Genomic DNA, 16,432 nt, shown 5'->3' with positions numbered 1-16,432 from the left:
ACTCTCTAGGGTTCAAGTACTCCACTCACTGCTCAAGGACTAAACATGCCAGCCAATTCTTCCTTCACTTCTTTGAAGTGTGACTCATAATAATTTCTATCCCTATCGATACCTTCTTCTTCTTCCTCCACCATCTAGAAAAAGATCACTTTTTCTCCATAGTCTCCAGAGACCTTTACTGAGCTCGTTGTTAACTCTCCGGTTTCTGGATTGTGAAGAACCCAGGGGATTTTGGAGTGAGAAAAACAGGGAGTACTTGGGGTCTCAGGATAGTAGCGATTCATCAAGGTAAGGGAAGCATTCAAAACTGTAATCGTCAGTACAGCAAGTGCCAGTGTGAACTAGCTTAACATCAGTCTTGTTCCTTCCCCAGATTCCTACTTTACGGACTAAATTTACTGCCAGCGTACCTGGAGCCTTGTACTTTCTGAAGTTGATGTTGGCCAGAACAAAGTGGATGATCGTTGGGCAATCTTTCTCCACATCTGAGTTCTTGGGCTTAAAGACATAGCACTCCTTCAATCCTTCTCGATCAAAGACATTAGGATCAATCTTTGGAAAGGGGAGCTTGTTCATTTTAGCCCACTTTTCCGCAAGTAGAAGTTCCTGTGGAAGAAAGGGAAAGATGCATTTGGGAATTTCCATCTTTATTTGTTCCATTGGTCTGGCCATGCTTTGATAGTCATTAGACGTGTCCTTTGTGCTGGCAGTGTGCTTCTTGTTAAGACAAACAATGACCCCACTCTTAAGAAGTTCATCAATCTCAAAAAATGAAAAGTACACTAAGAACAAACACAGTACTGTTATGATAATTTTTGGTTCAGGGCTAGCAAACTCAGTATTGTTATTTTTTGGTTCAGGGCTAGCTCCATAGGAGGCATTGGAAAATTTATTAATAAATGAAATGAGCCCTCGCCTGATAGGCCAGTTGGTTGAAGCACCATCCAGAAGCACAGAGGTTGCCAGTTCAATCCCTGGTCAGGGCACGTGCAGGAACAGATAGTTGTTCCTGTCTTTTTTTTCTCTCTCTCTCTCTCCCTTCCTCTTTCACTAAAATGAAAAAATAACTTTTTAAAAAGAATGAAATTATATAGATGTAATCACTATAGAAAAAGTATTATGGGTTCTGAGCATTTATAAACCATGTCAATGCTTTTTAACCCTTAGGCAGTGGTGGGATTCAGCCAGTTCTCACTGGTTTGGGAGAACCGATACTTAATTTTTTGTTGAGTTCAGTGAACTGGTTGTTAAAATGGCACTTGTTCTCTCTAAGGTGGGCACCTGGGCAGCTGCCCAATATGAAAACCACAAATTGACATTCTTTATTCCTTTTTAATGTTCATCTGCGTAACAGCGTTTTCTAAGCGCCCATAGTAATGTTCACTCCATCCATTGGTGAAAAAAATTGCAAGTGAGGACACCAGACAAGAAACAATATGAAAATATCTTAAATAACAGTGTTATTGTCAGGTATTAATATTTTTTTATTAATATTTATAAACTCTTAACATGATCTATATAGTTTTGTGTACCTCTTTTATTGTTCTTGTTTAAATATTAATGCATGAAATAATAAACTACCTTTTGATATATTGGTTTTTTATACTTAAAACTGTCATTAGGGCAGAGAACTGGTTGTTAAATTATTTAAATCCCACCACTGCCCTTAGGAATCAAAGAATCTGATGCAGCTGAATGAGGAACACTCTGCTACTGAATTTCTAATGGTATCATTTCCATGCAATTAATTATAATTAATAAATTTTATGTTTGCAAAATGAGTTACTTTAAATGTTTAGAGATGAGTCTGTGGTTTTGATTTTTTTCTTCTGCTTCTGTTTGTGAAAGGAAGTTGAGCTTCTGGCGTGAGTACATTATTATTATGTGTGCAGTGGCCAGAAGTGGGCCGTCCAGAGGAACGTAGAGCATGGCAGCTTGTGCGGCTGTTGTTACATATTAGCTCCCTCATATGTTACATGCATCCCTCCCCAGAATGAGAAGCCACACAGGACGGAGCCTCAGCAGCTGATCTGTAGCTGCAGACACGTAACGTGAACAAGAAGTACGTGTTTGCTGTCGGCTGCTGCGACTTTCAGTTTGTTTCTGCGTCTGCGTCCAGGCTGAGTAAGGCAGTGAGTAAGCACACACACACAATATTACATTTAAACCGGAGACTGGAAGTCATTATGGAGAGGTGCAGTGGCAGAGTTTATTTCTATTTATATGTAGCTTGAGGGGAAGTGGGACAAATAAGAAACAGACGTTGGAGCCAGATTGCCTGAGTTGAAGTGTGAACCATAGGACCTTGAGCACATTTCTTATTGTTTCCACACTCGATATCCTTGAGTATAAAACAAGGATGGTAACAATAGTACATATCTCATAAGATTGCTATTAGAATTATTTGGAGGCCTGACCTGTGGTGGAGCAGTGGATAAAGCATTGACTTGGAACACTGAGGTCGCTGGTTCTAAGCCCCAGGCTTGTTCAGACAAGGCATGTATGAGAAGCAACTACTATGAGTTGATGTTTCTCACTCCTCCCCCTTCTCTCTTTCTCTCTCCTCTCTCTAAAATCAATAAATAAAATCTTAAAAAAATTATTTGAGGGCTGAAGTATGCAAGTGGCACTCCTCTAATGGCCCCATGGAGATCATAACTAAAACAACCAACCGACCAACCCACCAACCAAGCAGGCAGCAGGTAGTTCACTATCCCTGAACCGCGGGCTCCCAAACCCACTGTTTCTGTATCTCACCTGTTCCTTATTTCTCAGCATCTCATTTTACATCAACTGTCAAATAAAGCTAATGCTCTTATCTTTGTCAGGATTGCTGTGAGGATTAAATAAGATAATGTATTTTGAGAACTTCCGTATTTTCTACTTAAGAAAAGAAGCTCTTTAAAATAGCCCCTTAAATTTAAGAGAATAATATACTGTTCATTGAACTTTCAACATTCTTCATACTTCTGGAATGTCATGAGTTTAAGTTCATCAACTCTCTCTCAAAGCCATTTACAAAGAAAGTGAAATATGGGAAAACAGAAGATTTAATGTGTATTAAAGCATTTGTTTTGTAAACTACCAAGCTAAACACAGGGTGAGGCAAAAGTAGGTTTATAGTTATTCATTTGGAAAATAATACAGTAATTAAATTTTAAAATACAGGAATAAACTGTGTATTGAATACTCATGACTGTCAACCTACTTTTGCCTACCTCTGTATGAGTGTATTTCACTGAAAATCCCACGTAGATAAATACTTCCTTGTTTGAAACTTGAGAAGACTTTTATCACTAACTCCTTCCCTCCTATTCAGTTGAATTATTCAGCCTGTTGTTTCTTGTCTAGCACTGTTTAAAAAATTATTCATTCACGACTATTCAACATCAAAATATAGTAAAACCAAAAGTTCATGCTGTGAATCAACTGCGTGAGAATAAAGAGAAAGAAGAGCTTTCCAGTGTTTACAAAACATGAGTCAAGAGTATGACCAATGATGTGTGTATGTGTGGAGAAAGAGGAAAAGGGAACTGAATGAGGTAAAAGACAAGCTATTTTTAGATAGATATTTTATGCTGGGATTAAGAAGCAATGAAAACTTTCCCTTTTCTTATATGATTCTGCTGCGGAATAGATTAAAGCTGGCGGCTGTAAAGACCATGATTACAGGATGGAAAACCCATCTCCTCTCTGATGTCTCATTTCTCTGCTTATAAACACAGAAACAATGACACAGATGATGAGTAGAGCAGACAAGTTTGAAAAGAGTATTTGAAAAGAATGCGGTGAGCCAAGAAATTTTCATTTTTAGAGAAAAAGATGTATTAATATGATATATTGCAATTTTCTTTTCATTTCATCTTGGAAAAGACAAGTCACTATTTCTAGAGCGATAGGTTTTGTACTATACTAAACCAATAATAAAAGGAGGTATATAAATGTAGAGGTGAGGGGTGGGATGGAAGGAATTGACAACATAATTCTAAAGCACATCTATGAGAATGCACAGCTGGAAACATCTATGGTAGACTCTTTAAGACAGCAAACATAATACAGGTACTATTATTAAAATGAATTGTGGTACTAAGATAAGAACAGTCAGATTGTCAGATGGACCATTGGAATACAAAGGATAAACAGAAAACAGATCCCGGTGTTCTAGAAGAATAATATATAGTAAAGAAATCATTGCCTGACCAGGCGGTGGCACAGTGGATAGAGCATCGGACTGGGACATGGAGGACCCAGGTTTGAGACTCCAAGGTCACCAGTTTGAGTGCAGGCTTATCTGGTTTGAGCAAGGCTTGCCAGCTTGAGCCCAAGGTCGCTGGCTTGAGCAAGGGGTTGCTCCCTCTGCTTTACTCCCCCCCCACCCCCATCAAGGCACATATGAGAAAGCAATCAATGAACAACTAAGGTGCCACAATGAAGAATTGATGCTTCTCATCTCTCTCCCTTCCTGTCTGTCTGTCCCTATTTGTCTCTCTCTGTGACTCTCTCTGTCTCTGTCACAAAGAAAAAAAAAAGAAAAACAAAGAAATTATCACAAATAATGTAAAAATATTTCAGGGATTGTGTTATTATACACCTCTTATATTAAAAAAGATTAATGAGGTAATATGTTTTAAAATATCATAAAAAAGAAAACTATTAATCCATATGTAACTGATCTTGATATGAATATGAATTTCAAAAATAAAACTAATGGAAGAAATCACTATATAAATATTTAAACTAAATATTTAAACCATTAAAAGCATCAGATATAAAATGACTCATTTGATCATATTTGACAAAATGAGGCAAACTTTAATATCTTTAAGAGGAGAAGTAGGGACTGGATCAAAGAAGGTGAAGAGAGTAGCCAAAAAGAACACGTACACATAACACACAGACACAGACAGCAGAGCGGCAAGAGCCAGAGGGAGAGGGCAGGTGGAGGTCGGGGAGCAGGACACAGGTGGGGGAAGGGGCAGAGAGAGGCTTTGCTGGGGACAGTAGGGGAGGGTGTGCTGTTGTGTCATATTGAGTTGTGCACTTGAGACCTGTATAGTTTGGCAAACCCTGTCAGCTCAATAAATTAAAAAAAATTTAAAAATATATAAAATAATTCTTATTAATGAATAGCAGCAACACTAATAATCTAATTAATCATAGTTTTAAAACACAAGTCTACAATACACATAACAGACTATTTAATCTCACAAACAAAAAGGAGGAAACTGAAGCAAAAGATATGTTTCTTTTGCTTTCTGTCATATTGTAAATTTTTAACTTTGTTTTTAATTATTTTTTAGCCCAACAAAGCCATGTGAAATAAGGACTTGCATCTGCAACCTGATATAAGAAAGTAAACTGGTGCAGCTCTTTTGTAAAGCGATTTTGAAATATTTGTCAAAAGTCATAAACTAATACATATCTAAGAAAATAATGTAAAGTGTGATTAAAGATTCATGTGCTGCCCTGGCTGGTTGGCTCAGCGGTATAGTGTCGGCCCAGCATGTGTAAGTCCTGGGTTCGATTTCCAGTCAGGGCACACAGGAGAAGCGCCCATCTGCTTCTCCACCCTTCCCTTTCTCCTTCCTCTCTATCTCTCCCCCTGCTGCAGCCATGGCTTGAATGGAGTGAATTGGCCCTAGGGGCTGAGGATGGCTCCATAGCCTCTGCCTCAGGTGCTAAGAAGAGTTTGGTTGCTCAGCAACAGAGTAACATGCCTGATGGGCAGAGCATCACCCCCTAGTAGGCTTGCTGGGTGGATCCTGGTTGGGGCACATGCAGGAGTCTATCTCTGCCTCCACTCCTTTCACTGCATAAAAATAATAAATAAATAAATAAACAAACAAATAAATAAATTCTTGCATAGTCACAATAAAAATACCATGCTGTGTTTATAATTATATAAAAATTATTTTTAACGGCATGCAGGAAAAATCATGATATAATTTTAAGTAGAAAGAAGCAGTGTGCAAAACTATATGACCCTAGTGCACGTACACACACACTCACACACACACACACACATGAGAAAGAGAGAAGAAAATACTAAAGTATCAGCAGGTGCTGTTTAAAAATAGCAGAAGCATTTGATATATATTCCAAATTTTCAACTTTTTTATAATGAGTACATATTCTTCTTAATAGAAATAATGAATTCACAGCATATTTACAAACTAACAAACTTTATAACAACTATAATGGTTCTTTTTGGAGATACAAGGTGATATACTAAAACCTTCTTTCAACATCAACTCATTGAGGCGGTGGGACTCTGATTCACACATAGAATGAGGGCTTTGACCTTTTACACTGCCATAGGTGAGAGGAATAATAGTGATTCCACCTCCAGAACTAGCTTCCGAGCTATCGTCTCAGAGTCATCCATTAGACTCACTCTCCCATTGCTGCTCATGGGATATTCTGCTCTTGGTTTTCAGTCACCCGCCCTGGTGCAGGGCCTCCTTACCCTAAGCTTGGGTTATAGTAAAGCCTCTTAATATTTTATCTTTTTCCTTCCACTCTCCGCTGTCAGATTAATCATCCTAAAATTCCAATTTCATGAAGTCATTTTTCTGCTGGAAGCTCTTTGCCAAGTTTCTCTTTCCCATCATCCAGTCTGAAATTCTCCCCTAATGGCCTCCTAATGGAAACTTAATACCTATCATTTTTAATTAGCTCACTACAGGTCCTCCAATGTGCTCATTGCTATCTCTGTGCTGTTTCTGTCGTGGTCCATTTATTTTCCTGCCCGTCTACTCTGGGCCACACCAATCCTTTCGTATACAGATCTCCTATAATGTGCATATTTACATAAACCCAAATCACTATAACAGTAAGTTTCATGACTTCCTTCCAAATGACTGTTGCATGTAAAACTCTTCCCCTCCCCAGAGCTAAAATGTTATGGAGATGAAGAACCCTGGTTTACCACTGACTCCTGTGCGTGGCACACAGAGCAGAAACAAGTACGTGTGTAGCATGCACAAAGTGGGCAGCTGGTGATAGCACAGGGCATGAGATTCTTATTGGGAGCCTTGGAATCTGGTCCAGCTTGGCCACTTCTTACCTAGCACTTCCTCAGGCAGGTCCTGGGCAAGGCTGATTTTGCCCATTGTCTTACTTAATCTGTGAATGTGATAAGATATCTTATCTCACCAATGCTTATCTCCTTGGCTGAATAGCACTAACTGCCTCAAGAAAGACAAAATATGAAAGCATTTTTAAAATATGAGGATATATATGTATTAGAGAGTTATAACCATTACTAGTCTTGAGAGCAGTTTAATTACAGTATGACAGAAAGGCAACCAAGTGTCAGAGGGTCTGGGTTACCACAGACTTCTTGATTCCAGATCATGGACCATTTCATTTGATCTCTATGACTTTCCATTTCTTTCTTTCTTTTTTTTTTCTTTTGTATTTTTCTGAAGTTGGAAACGGGGAGGCAGTTAAACAGACTCCCACATGCACCTGACTGGGATCCACCTGGCATGCCCACCAGGGGGCTATGCTCTGCCCATCGGGGTGTCGCTCTGTTGCAACCAGAGCCATTCTAGTGCCTGAGGCAGAGGCCATGGAGCCACCCCCAGCGCCCGGGCCAACTTTGCTCCAATGGAGCTCCGGCTGTGGGAAGGGAAGAGAGAGACAGAGAAGAAGAAGAGGGGGAGGGGTGGAGAAGCAGATGGGAGCTTCTCCTGTGTGGCCTGGCCGGGAATCGAACCCAGGACTCCTGCACACCAGGCTGATGCTCTACCACTGAGCCGACCGGCCAGGGCGACTTTCCACTTCTTAATCTATCAACTATGAATACTAACTCCAGCTTTCTTATAGCATTTCATTTATTCATGCATAAAAAATGTCCTATATATATTTTGGCTGGCATTCATAAGACAATTAGAACAAAATAATTAAAACAAAACACACACACACACAGTGTGTTCGAGTCCTCACAGAGTTCACAGACAGGGAAGTGATATATATACTGCTCACAAAAATTAGGGGAGGCCCTGGCCGGTTGGCTCAATGGTAGAGCATTGGCCTGGTATGTGGAAGTCCTAGGTTAGAACCCGGCCAGGGCACACAGGAGAAGTGCCCATCTGCTTCTCCACCCCTCCCCTCCTCCTTCCTCTTTATCTCTCTTTTCCCCTCCTGCAGCCAAGGCTCCATTGGAGCAAAGTTGGCCGGGGCACTGAGGATGGTTCCATGGCCTCCACTTCAGGTGCTAGAATGGCTCTGGTGGCAATGGCGCAGCGCCCCAGATGGGCAGAGCATCACCCCCTGGTGGGTATGCCAGGTGGATCCCAGTCAGGCATATGCAGGAGTCTGTCTGACTGCTTCCCGCTTCTAACTTCAGAAAAATTAAAAAAAAAGTAATAATAATAATAAAAAAATAAAAAAATTAGGGGATACTTTATTGCTTCATATTCATTTTGAAATATTCCCTAATTTTTGTGATAAGTATATATAAATACAAACCATATACAATCAAAAGTGCTGTATTAGTGGAATTTACTGTTTTTCATACTGAAACTAAACCTGTGGAGGTCAAGAAAGATAACATTGGAGATGAGTCTAAAGACAGTGTGAGGTGTTCCAGGCGGAGAGACCAGTAACCGTGATGGTCTCATCTGGGTGAGGCCACAGAGCAGCCCAGAAATCTTTCTATGTTGTTTATTTTTCTCTTATCTTCACAGAGGCAGATTTTTATTGTCCCCACGCCTCATCTTCACTACCTTAGTCTTCTCACTCTCTAAAGATAAGACTAATTCCTAATTCCTATATAGATAACACTAACTCCTAATTCCAATTCATAAATTGGTCATCAGATGAGTATTTCCTTAACTTCCCTTCTCCATGCCTAACAACAAACTTTCTTTATAATCATTAATTCCTCCCTTTCATTTTGCCCGGAGATGGATGTTTCTTAACTACTCTCCACCTGTATTTTTATATCTCCTCACCCCTGCAAACTTTCAGGGATGTGACTCTATCATATACATCATCTTTCCATTCTCCAGTCACATCTGCCTAATGACTCCTAGCCATCAGCATGCTCAAGTTTTTTATATTAGCAACCCATCTTCCGTACACAATTTTCCTGTTGCCATATACTCCAGCCCATATAGTCCATCTCCTTCCTCCTTGGAGAGTCTACAGAATTGTCTCTATTTTCCTAACTTCCACTCATCCCTCAAATCACAGAAATATGATTTGTGCCTTTCCGACTCTGCTGAAACTTCCCTTGGCCAGCTCACCAAGAGCTTTCTTGTTCAATATCTTTACTTGGTTTTCAAAAAAGTGCTCACCTCCTTGGTTTTCGTCCTTTTCCCCTGATAGTTCCTCATCCCTTCTCACAGTGCACATGCCCCATGCCTGGTTTTAATTACCTTTTACCATGAACTCCCAGATCTCAGCCTAATTTCTATCCTGCACTTAAGATACATTGTATCATCCTTGTCCTTGTCAGGACCACACATTTTCTTTTCTTCTCCTTTTAAGTTTCTTTTAGCAGGAGAGTGATTGAGTTACATCTGTGTTTTTAAAAAAAATAGTATTCATAATAATGTAGAAAATAGGCTGAGATCAGAAATCGGGGTCAAGAGGACTAAGATACCTACAAGGATGCAGAGGAACATGGCGGACAACAGAATGCTGTATCATGTCCTCTTACCTTGAAGGGAGGACTGGAGTCACTTGGCCTTGCAGAGAAGTCAAAGGAGATGATAAGATCCACTCCCCTCTGAGGCCTCAGGATCAGGGGGTAGGGCAGGTTAAACGTGAGGCCACTGTCCACGACGTGAATCTTTTTACTTTTGACATCCAGAGGTTCGTATATTCGCTCAAATTCATCAGGATCTTTTAAAAGGAAAAGAGAAATAATGAATGAAACAATCATGTAACATTATTTAGAATTTAAACATTAGTTATATAAATTTATGAGACAAAGCCCATAAGGCTAAGCCGTGAAGAGAAAGAGCGCTGGGCATGAGTCCAACTTCAGCGACTGAAAAATTAAGTGCTGACTTTAACTCTCAGTTTCTTCGTCCGTAGCAGGGTAAAAGAATCTATGCAATAGGGCTGCTGGCCGGTTAGGTAGGACAGTGCTCAGGCCCTGGCATGAACTCTCAGCAGTGCAGCACAAAGCATCCATTAGCGGTACCTAACACTACATGGGTCTTTACTGGTTTAAATACATTTCTTCACACATTATCTTATTTAAGTCTTATAACAGGCATGCCAGGTAGAAGAGATTCACAAATGGAGGACAAAATCAATTCATCTCTCAAGTGACACAACCAGGGAGTGGCAGTCTGGATGGGTCTCACGCTGCGAATCCATAGGTAGTGGGAGTCTGAGAAAAAAATCCAGCAGATAAATGACCAGCGAACACATCCTGGCTGTTCCTGGTCGGGTCCTTGTCCAGGGGCTGCACAAGGCGGGCACAAACTCTGCTTTAACAGCGCTTACACCAGGGGTCCCCAAACTTTTTACACAGGGGGACAGTTCACTGTCTCTCAGACCGTTGGAGGGCCGGACTATAAAAAAAACTATGAACAAATTCCTATGCACACTGCACATATCTTATTTTAAAGTAAAAAAACAAAACGGGAACAAATACAATATTTAAAATAAAGAACAAGTAAATTTAAATCAACAAACTGACCAATATTTCAATGGGAACTATGCTCCTCTCACTGACCACCAATGAAAGAGGTACCCTTCCAGAAGTGCAGCAGGGGCTGGATAAATGGCCTCAGGGGGCCGCATGTGGCCCGCGGGCCGTAGTTTGGGGACCCCTGGCTTACACGCTGCGCACACTGCTAAGCAATTCATAAATCGGTGTGTTAAAGGACAGGCAGTGATAAACGCATTGACGAAAATAAGAGGGTAATATAATACGGAGTAACTTCAAATGGATAGTGAAGAGAGACCCCTCCGAGAAGGAGACCTTGCCCTGAGACCAGATGAGTAAGATAGAACTGGCCACCTAAAGATTGTGCTGCTTCTAGGTGCCTCGTTAGCACAGTAGCTAGCGCGTCAGTCTCATAAAGATCGCGGGGCTTTTTTTCCCAGGGAGAAGACTAGAGCAAAGGCCCTAAGGCAGAAGAAGGCTTAGTTTTCCTGAAGGAATGAGAATGGAAGGAGATGACAGCAGATCTGCAAGAAAACAGGACCTAGAAAGCATCAGTTTTATGACAAAATAAATAATATCAATAGCAGGCTGCTCCTCCCATTTGTAGGTGGTGCTCCTAATTCACTTTCCAGGAACAGGAAATGCGAACAGAGTTGATTTGAGCTGAATGAGATGACATGCCATTGTGTTGTTCGGTCTCCTTGTCCCCACCCGTGTTCCCACGTGTTCCGTGAGGAAGAAGGCTGGCAAGGCTCAGTCGGGAGTCTATTATTACAGTAGACCAGAGGGTAGGTGTTCCTATTAGACATGCATTATGTTCTATGAGCAAGCTTTTAAATTCTATTTGGCAAGCATTATCATAGAGAAAACAACAAAAAAACTAAAGGGTCAGACAAACCTGTGTATATAGAACTACCTAAAAATTTAGTGAAAAACGATCACCCAGGAAACATTCAGCACATAGTAGGAACCCACAGCATGTGAGTTCCCTCCATATATTTCTAAATAAGAACAATATTGACTATGATTCTCTCATAATCAATCAATTTTACTATAAATTTTAAGAGCAAGAGACAAAAAAAGGCAAATCTTTAAATTCTTACTGTCCAATTAAACACACAATTCTTATCATCACTAAAAGCTGAAATTAAAACACCAATGAGACAATTAGCCATGAAGTTTATTCTGTGTGAATTGAAACAGTTCTAAATTAAACTTTGGTTTAGCTACTTAAGAAACCATTAACAAGTAAATCAGAAAAAAACAGGAACTGCATTATTCCATACGTAGGTAGGACATAAAAGTGAAACTAAGAGACATTGATAAGAGTGTGGTGGTTAGGGGGGGGAGGAGGGAGAGGGAGGGGGAGAGGGAAAGGGGGAGGGGGAGGGGCACAAAGAAAACTAGATAGAAGGTGACAGAGGACAATCTGACTTTGGGTGATGGGTATGCAACATAATTGAACGACAAGATAACCTGGACTTGTTATCTTTGAATATATGTATCCTGATTTATTGATGTCACCCCATTAAAAAAATAAAATTATTAAAAAAAAACTAAAAAAAAAAAGAAACCATTAACATCCTCCTATGTTTCTACAGATAACAGAATCACGTGTTTTCTCTTCTCTTATATATTAAAATTTCTCATCTCTAAAATACTGAATAACAAATGAATGTTATAAATATATACCGGTGATGTTTATGAATAAAGAGAAAGAGAGTTGACAGCTGAAGTGATTTGTCCTGCCCAAAATAGCTGAAGGAAAGAAGGAGGTGTGAATAAATGGTCTTAAATTAAAAACAAATGTGCTAAAAAAACAACCACTATAAAGGAGTGAGTTTATGCAAGAATAATGTCATATGACTTAATAAGACAGAACAAGTTAACAAAGGCCAACAAGGAGAGAGAAATCATTCTTTCAATAATTATCTTCAAGTTAATTCTCTTATCAAGTACCTAGAGATTGTAGTGATTATACCTGGCCATCTGCCAAGATTCTAAATTTCTATCTATCACAGAATCTGGAAGGGAAGAATTGTAAAACTGAAAACTATATAAGGGTATTACAAACCCAATTTTAATGTTGATTCCTTTGAAATTTTAACTATTAAAAATTATACATGTGAACTTCCTAAATGAAAAAAAAATTGAGTCTTTGTCTTATATTAGTTTTTACAAGTTTCATTAAGAAGCTGAAAATTCATTATTTGGGCACTTTTATCTTTTGTAAAAAGCTGCTTCATTTTGAGTGTCTGTAATGTATTTGATATTTCATATCAATACAATATTTCATATCAAGATTTATCATCCTTGTAGGACTCTTGCAAAAGAGGTATTATTGATGTCATTTTAAAAGTAAGGGAACTGAGGCCCTGGCCGGCTGGCTCAGTGGTAGAGCATTGGCCTGGCGTGTGGAAATCCCAGGTTCAATTCCAGCCAGGTCACACAGGAGAAATGCCCATCTGCTTCTCCACCCTTCCCCTTCTCCTTTCTTTCTATCTCTCTCTTCCCCTCCTGCAGCCAAATCTCCATTGGAGCAAAGTTGGCCCAGGTGCTGAAGTTGGCTTCATGGCCTCTGCCTCAGGCACTAAAATGGCTCCAATTGCAAGGAGCAATGCCCCAGATGGGCAGAGCATCGCCCCCTAGTGGGCATGCTAGATGGATCCTGGTGGGGCACATGTGGGCATCTATCTCTCTGCCTCCCTACTTCTCACTTCAGAAAAATACAAAAATAAAAGTAAGGGTGTTAAGCCCCAAAGAGGTGCAGTTTCACATAAATAGTGAGAGTCAGGATTCCAAGCCAGTTCACACAGTCTAAGCCTTCTGCACAGTGTCACACTCACACTTAAAAAATTGGCATGGCCATAAAACTAAAAGGATTTAAAACAAATAACTTAAAAAGCAGTAACTATAATGTACAGACACTATATACATATGCATCTTTCAATCATTAAAAACATTAATGTGTGAATTGTATCACAATTAAACAAAAAATTAAAAACATTAATGAAAACACTTTTTATAAGGCAATGATTTTTAATATAATAAAGGATTAACGATCATCTATAATGATAAAGTATAATGCACAAATATTTTTCTTTGGCCTCATTAACTTAGTGCTTTCTAAAGTTGAGCTAAAAGATTTTCCAAAAATAGATCATTTTCTCATACTCTATTTGACTGGTCCCTTCTCATCAAAAGACAGTAGTCTCCTTTTTCCTCTTTTAAATCCAAGATTGCATTTGAGAGAAAAATCATTCTGTGGACAAATTTCCAGCTCTGATACATAGGTAAACACCAAGATTCCAACCTTCCAGGTAAAGTGACAGAAAGTAGTGTTTCTTAATTGTGTTTCAAAGTATATAGTTTTGCAAAATATTAACGGATGCTCTATACACAAAATAAGAGTGCCATGATCAAATAGGTTTGATAAATGTAAGATTCAACAGCTTAAAGTAATAGGCAATTATACTGTATGTTCCCTGTTCTCCTTACTATGTCTTGGATGTACTGTACTTTTTCAAAAATGAAGATGCTACTTAATCATCGCAGAGGTACCGGTATTCTATTGTTTCTGCTTTGTGAGTGGAGTTGGAGTGAAAAGCGGAGATTATTGCATTCTCACTAACCTGCAGTTCCATCATTGGAACTAAGTTTTACTACTTTTCTATCATTGCTTACTGAGGTTTATGCTAAAATAACTGCTCAAGATTGTCCAGCCAATAAATAGCCAAGCCAGGATTCCCATGCAAGCCATATGCTTTTCAAGTACCATACCTGAGACACTGTTTAGTAGGACTTCTCAAACTCATTAGAGTCTCCCATTGCATTGTGAAGAAGGAGATGAAGTTGTTAGTTTTTCCAAATTTATTTGAACTAGAACCCAATTTATTATGTAACATCAACTAAAATGTCGAAGAGTTTAAAATCGCCACTATAGAAGAATATCCTCCCATAATTCAAAACACACGTACTTTTCAAACCTGTGAATGAGTTAATCAGGTTTTTTGATACCTATGGAAACACGCTATGTTTTATAAAAATGGACATTTCCTTGAAGCAGCACAGCTGTGGACATTTCCGATGGCTATTTTATAAATATATCACACAGATTCAATTTAAGATGTACAAATATTTGGAAGTTTGTGTTTTGAACTCTGGCCTAAATGAGCTCATGTCTCAACTTATTCCAGATGGTGTATGTCACAGTAGACAGTATAAACACAAAAGTAAACAGAAAAGTTATGTAACTAATGAACAGCTCTTCAAAATTAGTTTCTGCAGGTATACAACTATACTGAAGTAAACAAATGAGGAGAATTTTCTTCGTTTTATCTCATTTCTCTTGTTTTCAAAAGATTGTCTGCAAGGTGTAGAAATAGTGACCAAAATAGTGCACTAATATTTCTCATTTTAGGTTTAAAGCTTGTTTTAATTCTAAGAAGCTCATATTTTAATTGATACAAACAGTCATCACAGGGTAAACTAAAATGTAAGATTTTCCCAACGTAATATCTGGAATAGATAAAAATCTCAATCCTTTTTTTTTTTTTTTTTTTTTTTTTTGCATGAGAGCGTGCAAAATAAAAGAGAAAGAACCTTACTTAATGTTTTAATTATAGTATGGTATTTTAACTGTATAATACATCAGAGTTTTAATAAAAACTTTCTGCACCAAGGTGATCACAATTTATGTTAAATCTTTTAACTTTTAATCCCCCACACATGGCAATCCTAAATAACTAGAGGTAGAGAAAGAAGATATACTTAGTAAGGGCATTGTCACGTTTCAATTCAACAGATCAGTCTAAATTGCAGTCATTTTTAGCAATGGTTTGTAAATAATAAATGTGAATAAATTCAATACTAACTGAACTGAATTTTTGATTAAAATCAATATGCTATGTACATTTTTTCAAATGGATAAATGCAGAGTAACAGAATTTTAGTAAGAGACACTCTAAGAAATAAAATGTAAAGTTCTTTCCAAAGATCATTTTAAAACAGTTGTTGGTTCAAACATCTCAAAATATCTCAACAAATTTGAAATTCAAATTTAACTGGGAACGTTATAGTTTATCTAGCAAACTTATTCCTTCTGAATTTACATAAAATATTACAAAACTACCAGGAAGTTGTTAAATTGTGGAGTGCAGAAGGCCAGCCCGCTGTGCAAACCACGGAGGAGCCATGCTGGGTGATGTGATCAAAGCAATAACCTAAAACAGATGGAACCAGGTGCCCACGAAGGAAACTTCCACCTTTACATCAGCAAGACAATGACTAATAACTACAAGCACTGGGGAGGAGGGAGTGGAGTAGAAGGGAAAGGCTTCTGAGGAACTGCAAGAGGCTGTCGACTCTAGTTCAACTGAGTAATTTTAGGGAAAGACGATAACTATCTTCTGTAACCTTCCTTTTCTGTAGAGTAAAACTACTGAAGATTTTTTTCAGCTCTAAATCCTCTAGGTAGGAGATTGTTGTTGTTGTTTTTAAGCCCATAACCATTCATCCATAAAGCCTAAAGTTTCTAAAGAAGGCACATGTAATTGGCACTGTAATAGAAATAAATATAAACATGTGTCACAACATAAGAAAAATAATGTCGCTGATGGTAAGGTCAAGTGTTTGTGTGTGTGTGCGCGCGTGTGTGTGTGTGTTTAGGGGGAGTGGATTTTAAAATAGACACTGACTTTATCACAAATAGACTTTCACTCTATTTCACCTGAAAACATTTAAATTGAAGGTATAAACCAGGCATAACCTCATATCTTAGACTTTGATGCTATAAACATA

At 38.7% G+C, this 16,432-nt stretch overlaps 1 protein-coding gene across 2 annotated transcripts in view; it reads right to left on the bottom strand.

Moving 5' to 3' along the window:
- PLA2G4A (phospholipase A2 group IVA) overlaps window positions 1-16,432 on the bottom strand; it is a 150,698-nt gene that overhangs the window by 11,682 nt on the left and 122,584 nt on the right. For both annotated transcript variants that reach the window (XM_066361735.1, XM_066361736.1), the window contains 2 exons: window positions 9,671-9,855; window positions 411-606 (listed from right to left, as the gene is read on the bottom strand). In XM_066361735.1, coding sequence (XP_066217832.1) covers window positions 411-606; window positions 9,671-9,855 — 381 coding nt within the window. The remainder of the gene's footprint in view (window positions 1-410; window positions 607-9,670; window positions 9,856-16,432) is intronic.

Source organism: Saccopteryx leptura, chromosome 2 (assembly GCF_036850995.1).
Source record: "Saccopteryx leptura isolate mSacLep1 chromosome 2, mSacLep1_pri_phased_curated, whole genome shotgun sequence".
NCBI lineage: Eukaryota > Metazoa > Chordata > Mammalia > Chiroptera > Emballonuridae > Saccopteryx > Saccopteryx leptura.
Note: the sequence above shows the minus strand (reverse complement) of the source record. Positions and strands in the feature narration are given on the sequence as shown.